Here is a 21310-nt window from a genome sequence, read left to right on the forward strand (position 1 = left end):
CGGGCCAGGCCTGAGGTTTGGCTGGTTTCTGTCTACTTTCCCATTAAACAGATATGCCAGTGAATGTGTTTGGGACAGCAATGATGCAGGAGGTTTTGGTAACAAGACTGCAGCTTGGAGAGAACCCTCTTTCCCCATGTATCCTGGAAAAAGTTTTCTGAGCTGGGGCTCACCCAGCAGCTGCTGCCCGCCCACCCCTGTTTTTGCCCCCCACGCCCCAAAAGCACTTTTCCATGACTCACACATGGCAGCTTGTGCACTTCTTTTATTATTAAATATATAAGCAGCTTCCTATTTTTTAAATAGATATTTAAATGACTTTATATAAAATAATTCACCACTTCCAAGTATAAAAACAAAATCTCACAGTGTGTGAGCCAATGTTCCCTCTCAGCTTTCTCAATGAAAGGATTCCTGTGCAGGTAGCCCGGGGTGGGGCTCCCAGAGGTCTGGGGGCCTTCCCACACCTGTGTCACCAAACGCCCACAAAGAGCTTCTGCAATGGGCTGGATTTGCTTTCTTCACTTTTAAAATACTATACGTTTGGGATGGGAGAGGAATGCCTTTTTTCTGTGTTTGTATGTTTTTTTTTCCCTTTCACTTTCAAATACATATTTTCTGGCATCAAATATAGAGTCTGTGACTAGTAGGAGCCCCACAAGGCAAGTTCCCCCGCTGCCCTTCCTTCAGCAGAGAGCAGCAGGGCAGGGGCAGGGAGGGGTTGCGGGCAGGAGACCCCCACTTTTGAGGGCAGGAAGAAAAGTTCATGGGCCCTCGCCCAGCGGCCAGGAAGGCCGGCATCTCTCACTGGTGGGCCCAGGACAGCAGGAGAGGAGGGGCACAGCAGCACAAAGGGACCAAGGCGGGGTGATCAATGGCCCTGACACCTCCTGCCAGCTCTCAGAGCAGTGGCCGTGGGCTGGCCCAAGAAGCTGAAGCCCTCAAGGCAGACTTGGAAGTGGATGCCTGGTCTCTTTCCCACCCCGGCTGGCCTGGTCAGAGAGATAGTGGAGGGGCGACAGCTGGGGAGATCACTGCCTTCCTGGGTGGGGAAGGAGAGGGTGGGAAGAGGATGGGACCTGGGTGCCATGCTGTGAGGTCGGCACAGGCTTGCTGCTGTGGTGGGGCCAGGGACTGGTATGGGAAAGGAGACCAGGTGGCAGGGTCGGGGTGCAGACCCCCTCCCCCAACCACCTTGGCATACCCATAACTGCGAAGACCCAGTTTCCGTGGGAGCGCCCCCTGCAGCCTTCCCCCGGGGGTGGGGAGGGGTCTGCCTCTGTCCTCCCTTCCACTAGTCACTTCCCTCTTGGGAATGTCAAAGTGCAAGACGCAGAAACCTGCGAACAACAATAAGGATGCAGCCTGAAGACCAGCTCCGGCTGGAGGCCCAGGCGTTTCTCCTGCCCCACCCACCCTGGGGAGTCGAAGCCTCGGTCAGCAGAAGGTCAGGGGCTTAGGGGCTCCCTCAGTCGACACACAAGGCCAGCTCGGGCACTAGGCGCAGGCTGCTGGCAGGAGGCCGGAGGGGCGGGAGGATGGACGGACGTTCGCTCACAGGGATGGACAGGGCAGGCTGTTCAGCAGGCAGGTTCAGTATTCACAGTGCAATGGCTTCCTTCAGGAGGGGAGCCTCTGCGCAGCCTCCCGGAGAAGCTCTGGCAGAGCTGGAGGGAAGGTGGGGCAGACGCTGGAGCTGGCTCTTCCCCTTGGCCTTGGAGCCAAGCCAGACAGGTCCTGAGGGCAGGGTTGACCTCCCCTCTCCACCTGGCAACCAGCAGAAGACACCTGGGCAAGCGGAGGGTGTAGGCACCCCCCAGGCTGTCAGCACGGACCAGCAGGCCCAGAGGCCTTCTCTTCCCGGCTTTTGGGCTGCACATCTTGACGGGAAATCTAGCCGACGCTGGCCCGCCCTGCCGAGCTCATGCTTCTCTCTCCGGAGACAAGTCCCTGCTTGTCGGTGTTGGGATCCCTTGGCACCAGGCAGTCCTCTGAGCACCAAGGCTCTTCCATTCCTCAGTGCCCATCCTGCTCTCCCACGTCCTTTGGGCATCTGGGTCCCTGGCCCATCACGGTCCCTGAGGCACAGAGGGTCCTCAGCAGGGCTTCCCAGCCTTCCTCTAGTGAATGGGAGCCTCCAGGGCCCATGATAAACATTAGCAGCGTGGGGGACATCCTCCAGCCCTCTCGTAGTCAGTCCAGAGTCTGAGGGTCGAGGGCAGAGGGACCCCAGCCTCGCTGCTCTGGTCTAGTCCTGGCAGGCAGGAGCTCTTGTGGTGGGCAGGTCACATTCCCAGGAGAACAGCTGGGGGGGAGGGGTGGTGGACACTCCCATCACATCTCTCCCGTGGAGAGACTATCCTATGTGCCCAGCTGTAGGGGAGAGAAAGAAAGACCAGTCAGCTGAGTGGGAGTGGAGGGAGGGGTCACTAAGGACATGAGTGGGAGAGGCTTAGCGTTCCTGTGGGCTCATGGCCATGCTGCAGGCAAGACTTCCATCCGTCTGCTCCCTCGCCTTCCCAGCCACCCCAGACACCGCAAGGGACCAGGCCGCTTTTCCTGGCAGTGACCCAAGCCTCTGGCCAGACTGGCCTCACCTCCTACCTCCTCCTGGGGAACTAGGGACCGCAGAGGGAGGTAATGGGGCCTGGTAGAGGCTTAAGCAGGGCTGGGGGAGGGTGTTGATCACTGCTCGAGTGGCAGAGGCTCACGGGGAGGGAAGGGGCATTAGAAGACCCTTAGACCCCTTTTCAGATAAGACCATCTGACTGGCCTTGGGCCAAGGACCGAAGGGTGATTCCAGCTAACTCTAGCAAAGAGTTATACCCTACACCATTCATCACAGAGGGTCATCACACGTGTTACTCTGGACAGCAAGTCATGGGTAACGAAGAGGAAGAACCAGAGGCAGTTCCGGAACAAGGAAACTCCCATTTTGCCAGTTGGCATGCTAACCCCTAAGCCACCCAGCCTCCTTCCCAGTGGGCTGAGGGACTTGCCTCCCTGCACCATCCATGGGAGCCGGGGCCCTGCTCCCTCCAACCCCACCCCCATCGTACTCCCTTGCCCAGCATCCTTGGAACGCTTTGTTCCCAGAGCAGAAATCCCCTGGACCCTATCCAAGAGTTTGACTTTGGATCCTGTGTGGAGCTTCCCATCCTGACCATCCATAGGCCTACTGGCAAAGTCTACTGGACAAGGAGGGCAGATGGGACCACAGCTTCTGGCTCCCAGCCCATTCCCATGCTCTGGAGAGGGAAGAAGGGAGAATCATAAAATGGACATGAGCCTCCCTGGGTACAGCTGGGCCACAGGCCCTGCTGGAGCTAGGAGGGAAACAGGACCAAGTGGGTGAGCTCCACTGCCCCTGTGTCCTCGTTCCTTGGAGTGGAAGGATTGGGGTCTGTGTTTTCTTTCTGAGCATCCCTCTATCAATCTCTCTGCCTGTGTTTTTTCCTGTCTCTTTGTCAGAGTGGTAGGTACCCTACGGACATGCCCCGAGTCTCCTGGGGCTCCTGGGGCCTGGGCTGGACCTACTGATCCAAGCGGAGTCTGGATATGGCCCCTGTCCTGGGTTCCCTCTCCCAGTGAGATTTTGAGGGGAGAAAGGGGGAAAGCTTGTCAGGGCCTGAGAACAGGCAGGCAGGGAAAACAGAGAAGGAGTACAGAGGAGATGAGGCAGAAGGTCAAGACCAAGGGGGGGAGGCTGGCAACCAGTCAGAAGGAGGTGTAGCCAAGGCCCCAGGGTCCTTGGTCCCTCCTCTGCTTTCCCAGTCTTGAGGAGGTCTGGGCTAGTCTCATAGCCCTGCCCGTGTCCCATCTGATCCGCTCACCCATCTTAGCCTACCCCACCAACAAGGGGGGACCCCGGGGTTCCAGATATGTTGCTTCGCGCTCTTTTCTAAATAGACTTTCCTGATTTTGAGTGCTCGTTAGGTCCCTTTCACGTCGAGGAGTGGCCCAGACCTGTCACTGAACACATGGGAAGGTCCTAAGGTACTCACTTGCTTTTGGCATGTGGTATAACGAGAAGCCCAAATGGGTTACCCCAGCTGGTCAGCCAGCCGGCCAGTTAGTCAGCAAATCAGGCTATTAGCCAGCTAGCTAGCCAATCAACCAGTCAGCTCACCAATCAACAACCAGCCAGTTAAGCAGTTACCAGCTAGTCAGTTGGTCAGTCAAAGTCACCTCACCAGCTGGTCAGTCAGTCTGTCAGAGTCTATTAGTTAGCTGGCTAACAGGTCACCCAGAAGACCGGTTGGTTAGAAACAACCAGCCAGGCTCGGGTGGTCAGTCAACCCTTAAGCCAACCAGGCCACATTTATTGAGTTTGTGACAAGTATGGAGAAGCCCTCTCTGTATAAGAACATGGGACAGAAGAAAATGGCAAAAAAAGTGGAAGACACAGTCCCTGCCCTCAAGGGGCTTACAGCCTCCTTACGGATGCAGACTATACATACACACACAGAAGAAGGTTTGAATATGTATAAAAACAACTTCCAAGTTAGTGCAAATTGATATAATATGAACCAAATGCAGAAGGGCTGAGAGGTAGGAACTGAGGAGCAGGCAGGGGGTGGGGAAGTCAGTCTGGAAAAACGGGAGGTGGTGGGGTGGGGGGGGCTGCCTGGAATTGGGGAGCCAGGGCTGAGGAAAGATAAGGATCACATCTTTATCAACAACGTGGGTCAGGACAACAGAAGGCGCTCCTCAATGTGCAGGAGACACACTAGGGAGGGCTAGGAAGACAGAATGAGGATTTAAAAACTATTTCCATGGGCTCAGGTGCTGGGCAGAAACCAACGAGGTGGCTTCAACAAGAACACACAGAAACTCCTACACCCGGGTTAAAAAAACAAATCTGTCCACGTAAGGGAAAGAAGGCCTGGCTTGACAGAGGTTTATGGGAAATGGAATTTGGGGTTTTAACAGACCACAAGCTCAACATAGGACAATAGCACGAGGTAGCTATTAAAAAACAAAGCAGAAAACCCACTAACGCAATATGAATCTGTGCAAATAGAAGATTACTGTCCAGATCAAGGAAGGTAACAGTCCCACTGTACTTGGAGCTGGTAGAAAACATCTGATGCACCATGTCCAGGGCTGCAGGCCCCATTTTCAGAGGGACATTGACAAACAAGTGTGTCCAAAGGAAGGTCGCCAGGATGGTGAGGGGTCTGAAAACCGCAACATATAAGGAACGTTTGAGGCACTTGGCCACACTCAGCTTAGAGAATTCTTTAAGGGGAAATGGATAACAGACTTGAGACACTGGAGGGCTCTCATGAGGAGGGAGAACCATCATGGAAGGAGCAGGGAAGCTCCCTAGAGGAAAGACCTCCTTCCAGCGCTCCTGGGAGATGAGAGGGAGCTTGCCTGGGACTGGGAGCTCGGGCCCAGCAGCTGGCTGACCCCGTCGGGTGTGAAAAGGGAAGACCCCCATGGTGGGGGATGCTGGCCAAATGACCTCTAAGAGCCTTTCCAAGACTTAGGTTCTGTGGATCCATGAATCTAAGGCAGGGACATAGAAACGATCTTGGCTGGGGAGAAGGGTCAACTAGGGTGCAGGCCGATAGGAAGCCAGTGAGAGGCGGAAGTTAGGGCTAGCTGCTGGAGGAGCCTGGGAGCCCAGTTGAGAATGGTGGGTTTGAAGTGGGTAGCGGTGCAAATTCCCCAGGAGGGTAAAGACTTTACACAAGATTTTGGTTGCTCTGGAATGAAGAGTGGCAGCAAGACTAAAAAGCGAATACAGAAATAATAACCCAATACACGGGTAATAGTGCCTGGCTCAGACTGGGGGGCAGGGAGAGGGAGCGGGGAAGACCTGAGGATCCCGAAAGGAGACAGTGGGCAGGATCTGGTGATGGGTGGAAAAGGGAGTGGGAGGGGAGGAAGTTAAGTGTGGCCCAGCCTTGGGGGGAGTTGGAGGTTTCCCCAAGGTCGAATGACTGGAAAAGGGCTAGCTCATTTTAAGGGGTGGAAAGAGATCCAAATCAGAGTCTTACCTTAGAGACCCCTCTACACGGGCAGTTCTACCTGTCTGTCCTCATCCTGGGTCAGGGGGCTGCAGGCAGAGCACAGGGCTGGTATAAGACTTCAGCAGAGGCTGAGGAGTGAGGGAACCCCTTACGTTTGTCCCCCAACCCTCCCATACATGTGCTCCAGCCCTCTCAGATTCAGAAGACCCAGAACTGCCTAGCCCTAAGAAGAAATCAGGAAAAATCCCAGCTATCTGGTAAAGAAGAAACGCCCTTCCTCCTCTCCGCCTCCCATCCTGCTCCACTTCCTCAGAGCAAGAGAAAGAAAGTCTCCCCCAGGTCTAGAAGGGAGACAGATGCCAAGACACACACCCCCACCCCCGTGCCTTCCAGAGCATTCCCACCCCGTGGAAACTCTCACCTGCCCTCTGGTCGCTCCATGGGAGAATCCACTGTCTGAGGCTCTCGATGGCTCTGGGGACAGACAGCAAAGAGCAGGTTCACTGAGGAGCTGGGGACTGATGTGGGAACTGCGGCCTCACCCCCAGGCAGGGGTGCGCAGGGGAGTAGCTGAGTGAGTTATCAAAGTCGCCCCCAGCTACGCAGATGTGGGGATGAGCACAGGCCAGGAGAGATTTCTGAGGCCTCCCTTCTAGGTCTCACCCTCTCTTCTCCCCAGGCTGGCTGCTTCCAATCCCGGGGGTTCCCTGGGCCCAGGTGCCACAGAACTTCCAGTGAACACGCTACCCTCATAGCACTTTGCTTGGCCATGTGGGTTCTCTTCCCATTCTTGGCCCAAGAATATTCTCTCTCCGTCCCTTCCCGTTGACTTTATAAGCTTGGGTTTCTCGCATTTTTAAAGAAACCTTCCATTTCAACCTCTTATCTTCTGTGTTCGGTTGGGCCCCCGTCTTGGTGCCTGAGGAATCCAGCAGGGCCCAATAATCCTCTGACCTGCTCCTCCCCCCAGAGTGTGCCCCTCCCCCCATAAGCTGCCCTCCCCTCTTGGGGCCTCTCCTTACCCGCCATCTCCGCCTGTAGAATAGGAGGCCACCGACGGCCAGCAGGACCAGGATAATGCTGGGCACCAGCAGGTGGAAGGTAAACCGGGGGAGCTGAGGGTCAGAGTGTCTCTCCTTCTGCCTCTCATGGCCTGTGTCAGTCAAAGGAATGGAGTTATAAGGGGCAGGGGCCCTGGCTGCCCCCTCACTTGCTTGTCTTCCTTCCAGCTCTGTGGGGCTCCTTCGATCCCTGGTGCTCCTTCTGCCCTCCAACTCCCCGAGGGGCAGCACAAGGCCCCAAGAGTGCCTTCTGGAAAGCTTTGGGCGTGCAGAGAGGGCCGAGGGATTGCTGAGGCCTCGTGGCGGCCGTGACGGGGTCCTGGCAGAGCTTGGCTCCTGGTGGTCTCTGGGCGGGTCAGACGGATGGTCTGTCTTCTCAGGTGTGTGACTCTGGGCCTGGCCAGCGGATCTTGCAGGTCCCACCGTGGGCAGGGGAATGCCAGTCATGTCCTCTGGCTGCTGGCCCCTGGCTGAGTAGGACAGGGGAAAAGGTGTTGACAAGAGGTCACCGGGCCTGGCGGTCGTCTCGGCCTGGAAGCTGCCTCCTTCCAGCCTGGAGGAAGAAAGCTCTGCCCCTTGGGGTATGGGACCCTCACTAGCCTCTCCAGAGGCCTCTTCCACGGTCCAGGTGGTGCCCAACGCAGAGTTAAGAGTGTCCTCCATCCCCAGGTCGGGGGCCCCGACAGAAGGCTGGGGCTGAGGTGACTCTCCAATGGAGCTGGCCCCCACACCTGGGGGCTCCGGAGATTCAAAGCTCTGGCAGGTGCTCCTGGGTGGTCGCTGCTTGGCGCTTCCTGGGTCCAGGTCCATTGTGCGAAGGGGCTGCTCACTGGGCAAGAGGGAGCTGCCCTCTGTCCCCTCAGAGTCAGCCCGGGTCAAGCCAGCCATAGGGGCCATGGAGGGGGCAGGGGGCTGCTGAGGGGAGACAGAGGCCAGGTCACTGCTAGGGGTGGCTTTGGGGTACAGGCAGTTGCAATCAGGCTTGGTCACCACATCTGAAAGAACCACAGAGAGAGGGAGAGAGAAAGACGGGGAGGAGATAGAGTCACCAGCCTCCAGCACAGCTTTCCCAGGTGGGGGAGGGGGTCGAGAGGGGGATATGGGTCCAGGGGCAGTCCCTCACCCCCTAATTCAGCGCTGGGGCGGAGGAGAGGACAGTACTGGAGCCAGAGCTCAGGACACAGGCCTCAGGCAGTGAAGGTACAGATTGCGGGGTCTCACAGGCAGAGAGCAAAGAGTGGGTGTAGAGACACAGATCGGGGGCCAGGGGCAGGGAAGACAAGGGAACACCCTTTCCTGAAGTTCCAACCGGCTAGGTGCCAAGCCAGGGTTAAGCAGCAGCTAGCCAGGAAGTGGAGCAACGGCCTCCAGGACTAACCCAAGTCACCCCCAAGTCCCATAGACAGTGTCGCTTGGAAAGCAGCGAGGCAGTTTCGTGCACAGCCAGGGGCCACACAGCCAAAGCCATGGGCGAGAACTAGCTGGGGCTGGAACACGGCCAGTACTTGAGGCCTTGGGATTGAAGTAACGAGACTGGACTTGGCCACTGGCAGGTCGCGGGGACTCAGGCCCTGCCTCAAGGAGCAAGGTTGAATGTAGGAGGACACAAGTGACATGGGACGCAGAGACGAGGACACGCAGGGTACACATGTGTGCAGCTGGGCCTGCACTGGGAGCTTCTGAACGATGCTCAGACTTCAAATCCAGCCTTGTCCATTGAGGGGACACTTAAGGCGTCCTGGGGACTTCTGGAGCCAGGGTATCCTGGTGGTTCACAGCAGGGCTCCTGGCGCAAGGCCCTGGGTCCCAGATGGAGCCTCGGTCTCTCCACGGAACCCCCTGTATGTTCAGCCAGCCTGCAGAGCTGGCAGGGAAAGCCTCCAGGCCTGCAGTGTTCTCCGAGGGGGGCCCCTTTCCCCTGCCCTATCTTACAGCCACCAGCATGATCCTTCTCAATGCTTCCACATGCAGACATAGTTGGTGTGCATGCACACACATGTCGGAAAAGACATGTGCCCAGGCCCACCCAGAGGCACAGGAAGCCACATATGTACACAAGGAAAGCACATCTGCACACACACAGGAGCACGAGTAGCAGCCAGGCTGCCTCCCCAGGGTCCCTCCAGCCTCCCTCTGGCCTCCCTCCAGCCTCCCTCGGGCCCCATGTCTCACCTCCCAATCCCTGCTCTGTTGCCCTCCCTCCTCCCCTTGTCCTGCACTCACTGGCCTTTTCAGTGCTGACCTTGGATGGAGCACTTAGCAAAGCTGTCGTTGCAGTTCTTGCTGAAAATGTTCCAGTCCTTTTTCAGGAGAGTCTTGGTTTCATTAAAGACATTCTTGATCTTTTCCAGCAACTGCAGGGGTGTCTCATAGAAAGTTCTGACACAGGCCTGGAAAGAGAGCAGGGACCCCTTGGTGAGGATGAGCATTGCTCTATGTCTCTTGCTTGTTTGCCAAACTCCCCTGGCCTTTCTCACATCTGTTTCCTTTTTCTCTTTCATTTTCTCCTTCCCCTTGCCCCTAGCCTGTGGTGGAATCAGTCCTGAGAACTTGAGATACGTCATTTATTTGCAGATCTATTTAACACATATCTGTGTGCCAGGCATGTGACAATTACCTGGGAATCAAGGAACGAACACCAAAGACATGGTTGGTGGCTGAGTTGGACACTGAGTCCAGCAAGGCATTTGCCTTATATGCACTGTTACAAGTGCAGTGAGTCACATGGAGAAGTGCGGAATGATGTGAGAATATTACAACAAGTGGAACTAAATGAGGGCTCAGGAGAATTTCCCATGGAACCAATGAAAAGAGGAGCAAGAGTCACCCAGGAAAGGAGGCAGGGTTGGAGAAAGCTGTCCAAGTGCTAAGAACAAACTGTGCAAAGGTCCTGAGGCAGGAAAAGCCTGAAATGCCCAAAGACTGAAAGATGGCTGGAGTGGAAACAGGAAGGCCATCTAGGAAGAAGGTACAACAAGAGATGCAACTGAGAGAGGTCAGCAAGGACCAGTTCCTGTAGGCCCTGGTTGGCCATGTTGGAAACTGTTAACTCGATCCGTAGAGCAAAGACAAAACATCCGAGGGTTTGCAGGGAGGTGGGTGGTGGCACGATCAGACTTAAGTTTTAGAATGGTCATCCTGCTGTGGTGTGGAGCAGGCCATGAGGACTTGGGTCCTTCTTCGGCACTGGTATGCCTTGGAAGGAGGGCTGAAGCTACCTGTAGTCCTGTCTGCTGAGCTGTTCTTTTCTATTCTGCTTGTAGGAGCCAGGTTCCCCACACCCACTGGAGCTCGCTTCACACACTTCTGGCTTTCTTCCCACCTCTTGAGCTGCTCCTCAGTCTCCTTACCAGGCTCCCATCCTCCAGCTGATTTATAAATTCCGGCATTCCTCAAGGCTGTCCTGGACTCACCTCTCCTCTCACCCCAGATGATGCCACACAGGCCCATGGGTTCATCGGTGGCCTACTTGCCGATGAGTTCCAAATACTGAGTTTTCCCTTACCCCTAGGTGCACAGGGGAGAACTGTAAGCTTAACTAGGCTCTGAGGTCCTCAGCGCCATCTCTAAATGCCCACGGCCTGTGTACAGTAGGTCCTGGGGGGATGGTGACCCAAGGGATGAATGAATGAACACAGGCATGAGAAGACCATCGCTCAGCTCCTCCACTCACTGGCGGAGGGGACTATTGCGTTTTTGCTCTTTTCCTCCTCTCTAAAGTCAGAACCATCATCCTTTCCAGCCTCCCCACCAGGGCTGTGGTAAGAAAGAGGGACACTGGCGCTCTCTCGCCCTTCTACGTAAACCTCCATCTCCTTCGTACCTCACCTCAGTCTTCATAGAGAAGACAGCAGCCATCCAACAGAAGGTCCGGCTGCCCACTTATGACACAGACACTACGCCTTATCTCCTCAGGGGCTCTGATCCCCGCACCAGCCTTCCCCTCAGTACACCGGCTCCTCTAGCCTCAAAGGCTCCCTCCTTCCTCAAGGCTTCCCCGCCACCACTGCTTCCACACTGGATCTAGGCCATGTGCAGGGTGGGTGGCTGGTGAAAATGCAGGTTCCCAGGCCCACCCACAGACCCAATGTATCAGACTTTCTAGGGGTGCATCCCGGGAATCTGGAATTTAAGCAAGCTCTCCAAGGGATACGTATGAACTTTAATGGTGGAACACCCTGGCTTCAATACCTCTTGGGACAAAGGGATCCTCCTGCAACCCCACATCCCTCTGGCAACCTCTCCCTTTTTCTGGGCCCTTGTGGAGCTGAGCTCCTCTACAGGGCAACCTCTATTTCCTCTGTGTTCACCCATTAGTACCCACCTCCGGTGGCAGCTGCATACTCCTAGACCCATCAGACGCTCTCCTACCCTGGTCTTGCTTGGACTTTTCAACCCCATTTGATAAAGGCGACAACTCATTCCATCTTGAGACCCCCTTCTCCATGGGTCCAGTGAAACCAGTCCCCTCATTTTCCTCCCACCCCTCAGGCTGCTCCTTCCCAGTCTCCTCATCGGGTGCTGTGCCTACCTGGCTTCTGAGGGCTGGGGTTCCAGGGCCCTGTCCTACCATCTCCTGGCCTCCTGCATGACATCCTTGCTGCCCCCTCTTTCATGAGCATCTTGGCAGCCCAACTCAAGCCCCAGCTGTCTGCTCCACATTTCTGCTCAGCTGTTTCACAAGCATCTCGGGGTTGTGTTCCCCAATCTGAGCTCCTGCTCTTCCCCCGAATCTGCTCCACCTACTGATTTTCCCCATTTCACAAGTTCCGCAGCTCCCTAGCCCAAGCCTCTAGGATCTCCAGTCCAACTTGTGCCCCCTGTTGGCCTCCCGGCCTCCATTCCTGCCCCCTGCAGTCCCCTCTCTGCAGGGCTACCAAACCCGCCTCACAGTTCCTTTCGGTCACTTCCTGTTCACCAGTGTGCCCCTCACACTTCAGAGAACATCCCATGTCTATAAGGCCCCCCGGTGCGCCCCCGCTGGCTTCCACCTCCTCCCCTCTCTCTGTCTCTTCCATACCTTGGCTCTGATGACTACCGGTTGGCCTCCTGAATGTGTGTGTAGCTGACCTCAGGGTTTGGTGTGTAGCCTTCTCTGTTCTGGAATGTTCTGACCAGCCTCACTGCCTCCTAACTCTTACTCCTCTTTGGACCTCAAATGAATATTCTCTTACTCAGAAGCCTTCTTCTTCCCTGCTTCCTCACCACCTCCCTTTTTAAATGAGAGTGCCCTTTGTCTCTCGGAGCCGCAAGGAGGCCCCCTTCACGGCTCCCTCCCTCGCCTCCTTCAGGCCTTCCCTTGCCTGGTCATTGCCACCCTACATCCCCCATATTTCACTCATATGTTTTGTTAACTGTCTCATCCCTTCCCCCAGACGTAAGCTCCCTGCATGCGAAGGTTTTTGTCTGGTTTGATCCCAGCTGTTTCCTAGTGTCCAGACCAGTAAATGGCATGCAACAGGCACGCAGTGACTATTTGTTGAATGAATGAACGGTCCTCAAGCTTCATAATGCTATTTATTTGTCATTGTTTAATGGTTGTCAGCCTCCCACGAGGGTGTGAACCATGCTGTTCTTGCTCGTGATAACACTGATGACATCATCAAGGCCTAGCACTGTGTCTCCCACCTGGCAAGTCCTTAGCAGATGTGTGTGGGGTGAATCCATGAATGAGAGCGTGAGTGAGCAATGACCCAGGGTTGGGGGAGAGTAGGGGAGACATGGGAACACCCTCTGTGTATCTGGGCAGGCGTGGGACCACCAAAGCCGCCCTCTGCTCTCACTCCAAGCTCCCGGCTCCAGAACACTCCTACCTTGCCCTGCTCTTCATAGTCTTTGGTGAAGCAGCTCTTAAGCCTCAGAGAGAGTTCCTGGAGCTTCACAATGACGTAGGCATTGGGAGTATTGTCTTTGAAGCGCATGGTGTCCTCCATGATGTCTTGCATCAGGAAAAATGCCTTCTTAAGGTAGCACACAGGATCTTTCTGGAAAACGAGAACCTGGAGTTTATGGTCTGGCTGATGTGGTCTGGGAACCCACCAGGCTCTGTGGCGGGTGCCCTCATCCCTGGCTGAACGAGGGCTGCAGCCTACCCTACCCCTGGCCCTGAGGGGGCCTGCCCTTGAGGGAGGGCCATGCCACTCCAGTCCGAAGGGGGGCGCTGACCCCAGCTGCTCTTTCATGCTCTGTGTCTGGGATCTGGAACTGCTAGGAACTGGGGTAGAGGGAAAGACATGCATGGGCTTCTGATCAGAGATAGCCTCGGATTTCTGGAAGATGAAACTTTAATCAGAATGGGTGCGCATGCGTAGGGTGGGTTCTGGGGGAATGCTCCGTGTCTCTGTCTCTCTTTTGGCTTGCTTTCACAAGTCCGTTACCAGGTGGCTCCTTCTAATCCTCCAGGCCACAGGAGAACTAAAGACCATCTGAGGGCCCAAAGAATAACCTTAGTGTTTTGTCTCCCTGAGAGATGGTAGTTGCTTCAACAGAGATTCGGCTTTGGCTCTGTATTCCTAGGACCTAGTCCCATTGATTCCTAGCAGAAGAAGCTTGCTATGCTTGTTGAGGTGTGAAGGAGGGAGTGAAATACTAAGGTGATTCTTTGGGCCCTGATGTGGTCTCCAGTTCTGACAGATGTGTGTATGGGTCAGGTGAGCAGAAGCTCAGAGATGGGAGCAACTTCTGGGCACATCACAGTGATTTTGTGTGAGGCACAAAGATGAGCGGATGTGGCCCAAGGGATGGGGTGGGAGCAGTTGGAAAGGCCTCACAGGTACAGGAAGAGCTTGTGCAAAGGCCCGGAGGCCAGAGGAGGCAGGCGACCAGGGCAGTGGGTGGGACTGTGCGGTGTAAACCCCAAGCTGACCAACCTGGGCTTTCTCTTAGAGTGAGGGGGCCCTGCCAGGTTAGGGAGCGAGAAATGAAGATAATAGGTTGGAGTTCCAAGAGCTCCCCCTACTGGTGGGGTGATGAGTGCATTAGAAGCAGCAAGGCCTCTTAGGAGACTCTGGAAACTGTCCAAGCAACTGATTGGGTGAGGCTGGGGCAGAACCCAGAGCTGCTCGGAGGCCGAATGAGCAGCTCTTGGTGGCTGGCTGGGTGTGGGGTAGGAGGAAGAGGGAAAGGGCTGGACCGACTCCCTGGCTGCTGCTCTGTCTATTGGATGGAAATGACATCCTTAAGGAAAGCATGTGACCCAGAAGTCATATTGGTTTGCCTCAGGCCCTTAGAGCCAGCCTGCCTGGGTTCAGATCAGGCCTCCACCACTCAGTAGCTGTGCTCCCTTAATCTCCCTGAGGACAATAACCAAGATCAGCATGTCACATAATTGTCAGGATAAAATGAGAAAGTGCCTGGCACATTGAAGACCTTGACAGGTGCCAGGGCCAGGAGAAGGGAGGCTGTAGGGGGCTTGAGGCCTGGACCTTGTTCAGCCGTGGACCCTAGCACCCCAGGATGGAGCACCAGCGATCCTCCCACCCTCCCCCTACCCAGTTATGGGATTTCTCCTCCCTTCAAGCTCCTACATATACCCACCTTGGGAAGCACACAGAGGGCCGGCACATGGGCCTTGTAAATAACCATAACTCACCAACTGCTCCTGGTCTACAAACTCAAAGGCAATCTGGCAGGAAGTCTCCATCTGACTATCAATCTGCAAGAGAGAGTAGGCCGGTGGTGGCTGGGTGTCTGCAGCTCAACTGAGCTGGTCTAAGAATGAGAACTGGAGTTTTGATCCTCCTCTACCTCCCCACCGACTATGCTGGGAAAGACAGAGCCAAGGGGAAAGACTTGGGCCTCCCACAGGCCCAGGCTGGGCTATAGAAGAACAAGAAGTCTCCTCCTTCCACCTCCCACTCCATCAAATCTAGCAAACAGCCATTAGTTATAAGGAAAACTCTCTAAGAGGATCTAGGGCCTAACCTTCCATGACAGGTAGTGAGCTCCCTATAGTGGCAGGAATTCAAGCATAGGCTAGACAAGCTCTGGGAATTTGGGATCTATAGGGGTTGGGGCTAGATGTCCTGAAAGCCCTCCTTGGCCCCCAGAGCATTCTAAGCCTCAGAGAATGCTGTGGCTCTTGGCCCAGCTGGGACAGCTGCAGTAGCTACATGCAAGAGGGAAAGTGTAGAGGTAAGAAAGGGAGCAGACCCAGCCTACAGGCCCCAAGCTTAGGGCCCCGGAGCCGGAGCCGGCCTCAGCAAGTGGTACTCCACCCTGCCTGGCTGGCCCAAGTGATAGTAGATTCTCTTCTGAGCAGGACAGCGGCCATGATGGTAACCTGATTCTGCCTGGCTGAACCACATTTGGAATTGGGAACCTCTCTGCCAGCCCAATTAGAATAAGGCACAGGCTCCTTCATGACGGCCTGGTGTGCAGTACTTCCCAGTCCTAGGCCTCAGTCCAGAGCCAGGAAAGGGAAGGTGGAGGGCTGGGAGTGAGGCAGGAGCTTCCCCTCCCACCAGATCTGGCTGTGGCCCTGATGGCAGGCTAGCGGCATGTCTGGGAGCCCGGGAGTCCGCGCCCACACCTGCACACAGCAGGCAGACAGGGCTGGCTCCCTGGAGATGCTTCCTCTCACTGAGGGAGATCAGGCCTCACCAACCCCTTCTGAATCCAGGGGTGACCTTCCAGGCAATCATCAACTCGGGCAAAAGCTGGAAGCCCACCCACTCCACTACCTGCAGGCAGAATCATGGAGGGCTTCAGGGTTGGGTGTGGGTCAGAGGCCCTGACACTGAGAAGGTCAATGAGGAGAGCATCAGTGGAGCCATGAATCACGGCCTGCACAGCTGTGCTTCTCTGCCTGCAACCCTTGCCTTGGACCCTGTTCCCTGGCTCCTGCCTCAGTTTTCCTAGAGGGGAGAAGGTAGATAGGCACGGCCGCGTACTCACCAGCTGCTGGAGGAATTGCAGGTGTCCATTCCCAATCATGTGACTACAGTGCTCCGACGCCTCCTCGGTAATACTCCCTCTCACCAGGGGACAGACCAGCAGAAGCAGGGGTGTCAGCCATGTCTATAATAGACAGCGCATCATTACTCCCAGTTTTCCATCTCCCTAGGAACCCCCATGCCCTGCCAGGAGGGAAAAAACAAGGACCTCATACCCACAGTGCTCCAGACTACAAAGCCACAGGATGCAGTGTTCCCCAAATCCACTTTCTCAGGATTTCCTAACTGGCATGCGCAGTCTTGCGCTCCCTTGACAACTACCCACACGTCACCTCCTCCAAGAAGCCTGCCCAGATTCACCCAGGCCAAGCCTGACAATGCACTGAACTTTTCATGAGGACCTGAGAAGTGTTCCTACCTGCCCAAATTTCAATTACACGGGCAAATCCTCGAGTGCAGGACTGGCACCTGCTCATTGCTGTGTCCCTGCAACATCAAACACAAACTAGAGAACTTGTGGGTTGCCCACTCTTCTCAGGTTCACTTTCATGCACCCACTCCAAACTTCAAGTTGGAGACATTTCCCCTGGGCCCAGCCCTTCCTCCCACCTGATTCCACACAGGTCTGGCTTTGCTACTGGTAAAACCGGGGCCCCAAACTCAGTTTCACTGGGAACTTATCCCATGCTGGAGACCTTTTGGAGCTCTGTGTGTGTGTGTGTGTGTGTGTGTCCAAAGGAGCCCAACTGCTTAACCAGAGGCAGCCCTGCCAGCTCTAGGCCATCCCTGCCCCTTGGAACCCCATCAGGCTCTATATCCAGCCAGCCAGCTCTGATATGACCAGGAAGTGTTCTGAGATCTCTCCCTCCTTTTGCGCCCACCTGGCCTGGGAGCTTCTCACCCTCAGAGTGATGGGACTAGCGCCTGATACTCCATCATTCCCCCTTCTTTCCTCTCTCCCTCCTCCTCTCCGAGGCCCCCTCAACCCTCTCCCTGGCCCAGATCTCCCCTTCTCCAGCCAGAGGCAGCGGGATTCTTGAGCCTTCTTCCCCCCAGCTCAAGGTTGCCTCCTGGCAGCTGATGTCCCCAGATTCAGGGAAATGCTCTCAGCGTGGGGAGAGAGCTGGCACTTTCCTGGGTTCTGGGCTCTGCCTCAGAAACCCAGATGATGAGACAAATACTGCAAATAAACAGCACATTGGAAAAACAAGGAGGCTATGAAACAGCCTACAACAACGACATGCTGATTTACATATAACTACAAGTCCAAAAGCTTGTTAGCTCCTACCAGAGAGGAGAGGCCCTGGCTGGGCTACCAGGGAGGGCGCACAGAGGGGAGGCCTCAGTGAGGCCTTGAGAATGGGGGAGAAGTTGATAGCAGAGAGAGGAAAGGGGAGGTCTGGAGGGCAGAGGCCCGGGACGGCCCAATGCCATTCAGTAAAGGCTGAGGGTCCTGGCCTGATCTGGGGGAGGGAGAGTAGAGAAGAGGGAGGACAGCCATAGGGGTACTTCAGGCTCTGTTGGGCAGTTGAAGAGGTAGCCTTCCGAAACCTTCAGTTCAGGACCCACTGGAAATGGGGCCATGCAGAAGGTGTGTCTCCATCCCAGACTGGCTGCCACTGAGGTTCTGAGCCCCCGGTTTTGCATGGTATGGAGGAAAGAGCCCGTGGGAAAAGAGATACTCAGGAAGACAACCTTGCCACAGGCACTTCAAGATCTTGATGCCTCCTGGCTTTCAGAGCTGTTTCAGGCACTGGTGTGGGAATACTGTGGCCACCACGTGGGAAGCTGACTTTGAAGGTGGCCCAAAAGGACCCCCACCCCTGCCCCTGGGGTCCCAGTTTTGCCTCAGAGGATGAGCCATATGGGCACCCAAGGGTTAACACTCTGGTTCAGCTCAAATGTGGCTGGGCAGGCTCTTCTCCCCCTCCATTCTTCCTCCCACCTTCAGGCCTCCGCCTCTGGCAGAGCCACGAAGGCACCTTTTCCCTTTGCGGCAGGCCCAGACATCTCTCAGCCCCACTGACCAGCATCACCTGTCCCTTCCTCCTTGTCAACAAGGGCCCTGGAGGGACCTCAGCGGGACCGGACCTCTGGCTGCTCCCGTCTAAAACCAGCCCCCTGCTCTCTCCACCTTAGCCTTCTTCATGGTCTCCCTCCAGCCCTTATCTTTGTCTTGTTGCCTATCAGCTCCCCCTCCATGATGTCCCCTCCCAGCCTTGCCTCCTCTCTCTCAGCTGGGCTCTTCCTCCCTCTGGGGATGGATGTGCTCTTCCTCTTCCATCTCAACCCCACCTGCAACTCCTTTCCATTCCCCTCCAAATATGTCTGCTTCTCTCCCAGCCAGGTTTCTCTTCCCATTCTCCTCTAGGGCTCCCCAGAAGCAAACCCACCCAGAGACCACCTTATCGATCATTGACAGTGCCACCCTGCACTTTCTAGAAGATGCCCCAGCTAGTGCCTGCAGTTGGGTCCAGACATTCCCCCATGCAGCCCTGAGCAGCCCTTAGCACACCCAGGGTTCTGTGCCACCAAACCCTCTTTCCACCTTCCTCTGCCCCCTCTAAGACCAGGATCTCCCCAGCTGACTGAACCAGATTTTGCAGTGAAAAGGTTCAGAACTAGTTCCAGAAAGCTCAGGAGTCCCATCCCCTGCCAAACAGACTGGATCCAGCCACCCAAGTCCCCAGTAGCTCCTGCCTGCTCCCTGGAACAAGTAGAGGCTTGCCCAGCTCCTTCCTTCTGCCAGCAGGTTCCTGGGCACAGGCCTTGGCATTCTGTAAGCCGGCTGACCCCTGAACTTCCCCCACCCAAAAGCGCCCACTCCCCCCAAGCAGGGTCTGGAAGCATGTGCGTGGCCCTGAGAGGAAGATGCCGGCTGCGAAGGCGCCACACTCAGCGCCCAGCCTTTGCCCCTGACTCTTGGCGGTGTCCGGTCAGGGGACAGAGAGGCAGGGGCTTCCACAGAGCTGGCAAAGAGCCTTGGCTTCTAACCCTTCTCTCCTGACAGCGGGTGGCTCAGTGTGCGCCTCGGTGCAATGGGGGTGAGCAGCGTCCCCTTTCCAGGGCAGTACCGCAGCCCCGGGAGCAGCTGCAGGGCGCCAGGGGGCTCAGTCGGGGCGCGCCCGGGACCTCAAGCAGCCGCGACGCAAAGATGGGAAGGACACCGGAGCCCGCGGTCTCCGCGGGGGAGCGTCGCCGGCCGGCGCGCCAGGGTAATGGGTTCCAAGGAGCCGCGCCGCGCCGCCCGCTCCCGCCTCAGCCTTGCCGGCCCCCCGCAGCCCCGCAGCCGCCGCTTACCGTGGGAGGGCAGCGCCCGGCGGCGCCCCGCGCGGTCATACGGGCAGCTGGGTCCCGGGCCGGGCGCGTCGGCCGCCCTCGCTAGCTCGCTCGCTGGCCGCCGCAGAGTCTGCTCCCCGGCCGAGGGCCGCGCTGCCGTCCGGGGGGTGCGGAGAGCGGGCGGCTGCGCCGAGAGCACCCAGGCAACTTTCACTTTCCACCAGCCGGGCTCCACTGGCCAGCTCCTCGGCACAGCCTTTTAAGCGGACTTGTGGGACATGTGGTTTATGGGAAATCACATTGGATAGGCGCCAAACACACACACACACACACACACACACACACACACACACACACACACACAGACACGCGCGCACGCGCGCGCGCGCACTGCCACAGAACCCAGACACAGACACACTCCAGAGCCCCCACTCATCCGTTTCCCCTCCCCCGCCCCCGGGGCCGGTCTTACCCGTGGTCCTCCCAGTCGCCCTGTTTTCTGTGCTCAGCTCCCGAGCCCTCAGCAGAGCACGCGGGCTCCACTGACTCCCGCCCTCCCGCGCTCCCGCTCCGGACCGAGCCTTTCCTTTTCTTTTCTTCCGCGCTCTTTAGGCAGATCCGGTGCTCGCTCTCTCGCTCTCTCTCTCTCTCTCTTTCTAATACTCCTCTCGAGGGACTTTCCCTCCAGGCCTGAAAATTCCCAAATCTGAGCAGGAAATGGTTTGAGAGCAGGGGCAAACACTGGAGCCCGGGGCCTCCCCGGGTGGTGCACGGGGCAGCAACCCGGTGGCGCTTGAGTCAGCGACTTGCAGCAGCCCCCTTCTTCTCTGGCAGCCCGCTCCAGCCGGGCTATTTCATTTGGGGGCAGGGTACAGGCAGGGAGGCTCGCTACCTGGCCCGGGAGGAGAGGGACCGTGTCCTGTGGCACAGAGCCACGAGGCTGTACTCTGTGCCAAGAGACACCCAGAGCACTTGACCTGCCCGATGGCTGATAACTGTGCTCCTTTCTGATGGCCCAAACCTGGGGTGATTGGTACCTGGGCCCTAGATATCTCTTGATGCTTTTGGAAATGGATTTTCCGAGATGGTTAATCGCACTGTGTCTCTCCATGAGAGTGAATCTATATGAAGCCTAATAGGATGAACCTATTAATTATAATGCCAACCTCAGGCTTTTTTTCCTTCTTGCATTCATCATGATTCCATATCTCGGTCCCTCTGGGAGGCCACCCACCCTCACCCCCTGGGAAATACATGATATGAGGCCTGGTCCCAAAGGCGTATCTCTTGTCGCTTGCTCCAACAGTAAGCAGTAATTTTACATCCTCGTGCCCTTGCTCACACTGGTTCCTCTGCATGGAATGTTCCTCCCCCCTCCTCGTTAAGGCAAACTCCTCATCCTTCAAGCCTGAAATAATACCACATCCGCCACTAGCAAAGCCTTCTTTGACTCCCCAGGCCGACTAGTGGTTCCTATTTCTGTATTCCCACCTTGGCTCCTTCCTTCATGGTGGCCCTGGTAAGTTGCCATTTATTCATTGTCTGCCACATTCTGAGAAGCATCTAAGGGAGTACTGGTAGTTTTATTGGGCCCCCACTCTCACTGAGACTTCCTTCAGGCTGGTCCTTTGCTCACTTACCTAAGAACAAGTGCCTAACACACCCTAGGTACCCGGTGACTGAGTCAAATGAGGCCAGTAGAGAACAAGTCATTCATTCAACAGATATGCACTGTGCTGGCCCCCAGGGGCTATGATAATGGACTTGCACGCGCACAAGTCCCTGCTTTCAGGGGCTTGAGAGTGGTTAAGAGCTAAGGAGTGCTGGCCAGTGGTGGGTCCTCAGAGCCTAGAGGAAGGAAGATAAGAGACAGAGCCCAGCCAGAGGAAAGAGGTAAGGATTTACTTCCGCCAGGCATGCTTTGTCACTTGTCCCTTGTACAAAAAACCCCACACAACACAGTAGTGCTTACAACTGATAACGGGTTAGAGGAAGTAATGTGAGGAGACAAACCACTTGGCTTGTTGAAAGGAAGTCAAATTTTACTTGCTCCCTCCTTTACCACCCAGCCCTGGCTCAGGCTCCTAGGAAGGCA

General features: G+C 56.1%; 1 protein-coding gene across 3 annotated transcripts; it reads right to left on the bottom strand.

Moving 5' to 3' along the window:
- Positions 1-247: 247 nt before the first annotated feature.
- Positions 248-20023, bottom strand: CSF1 (colony stimulating factor 1). Of its 3 annotated transcripts, none has more exons than XM_082687479.1 (10): positions 19688-20023; positions 19237-19483; positions 15938-16060; positions 14634-14696; positions 12856-13026; positions 9285-9432; positions 7004-8037; positions 6403-6455; positions 6009-6067; positions 248-2373 (listed from the first exon to the last, which is right to left on the bottom strand). In XM_082687479.1, the coding sequence occupies exons 2-9, from the start codon at positions 19273-19275 to the stop codon at positions 6022-6024; spliced, it is 1677 nt and encodes a 558-aa protein (XP_082543605.1). In that variant the 5' UTR covers positions 19276-19483; positions 19688-20023; the 3' UTR covers positions 248-2373; positions 6009-6021. The 3 variants fall into 3 exon arrangements, with proteins under 3 accessions (XP_082543605.1, XP_082543607.1, XP_082543606.1); XM_082687481.1 differs by having other exon boundaries at positions 7004-7134; positions 19688-19868; XM_082687480.1 differs by lacking the exon at positions 19688-20023 and having other exon boundaries at positions 19237-19656.
- Between the last annotated feature and the right edge of the window lie 1287 nt (positions 20024-21310).

Source organism: Mustela nivalis (assembly GCF_964662115.1).
Source record: "Mustela nivalis genome assembly, chromosome: 10".
NCBI lineage: Eukaryota > Metazoa > Chordata > Mammalia > Carnivora > Mustelidae > Mustela > Mustela nivalis.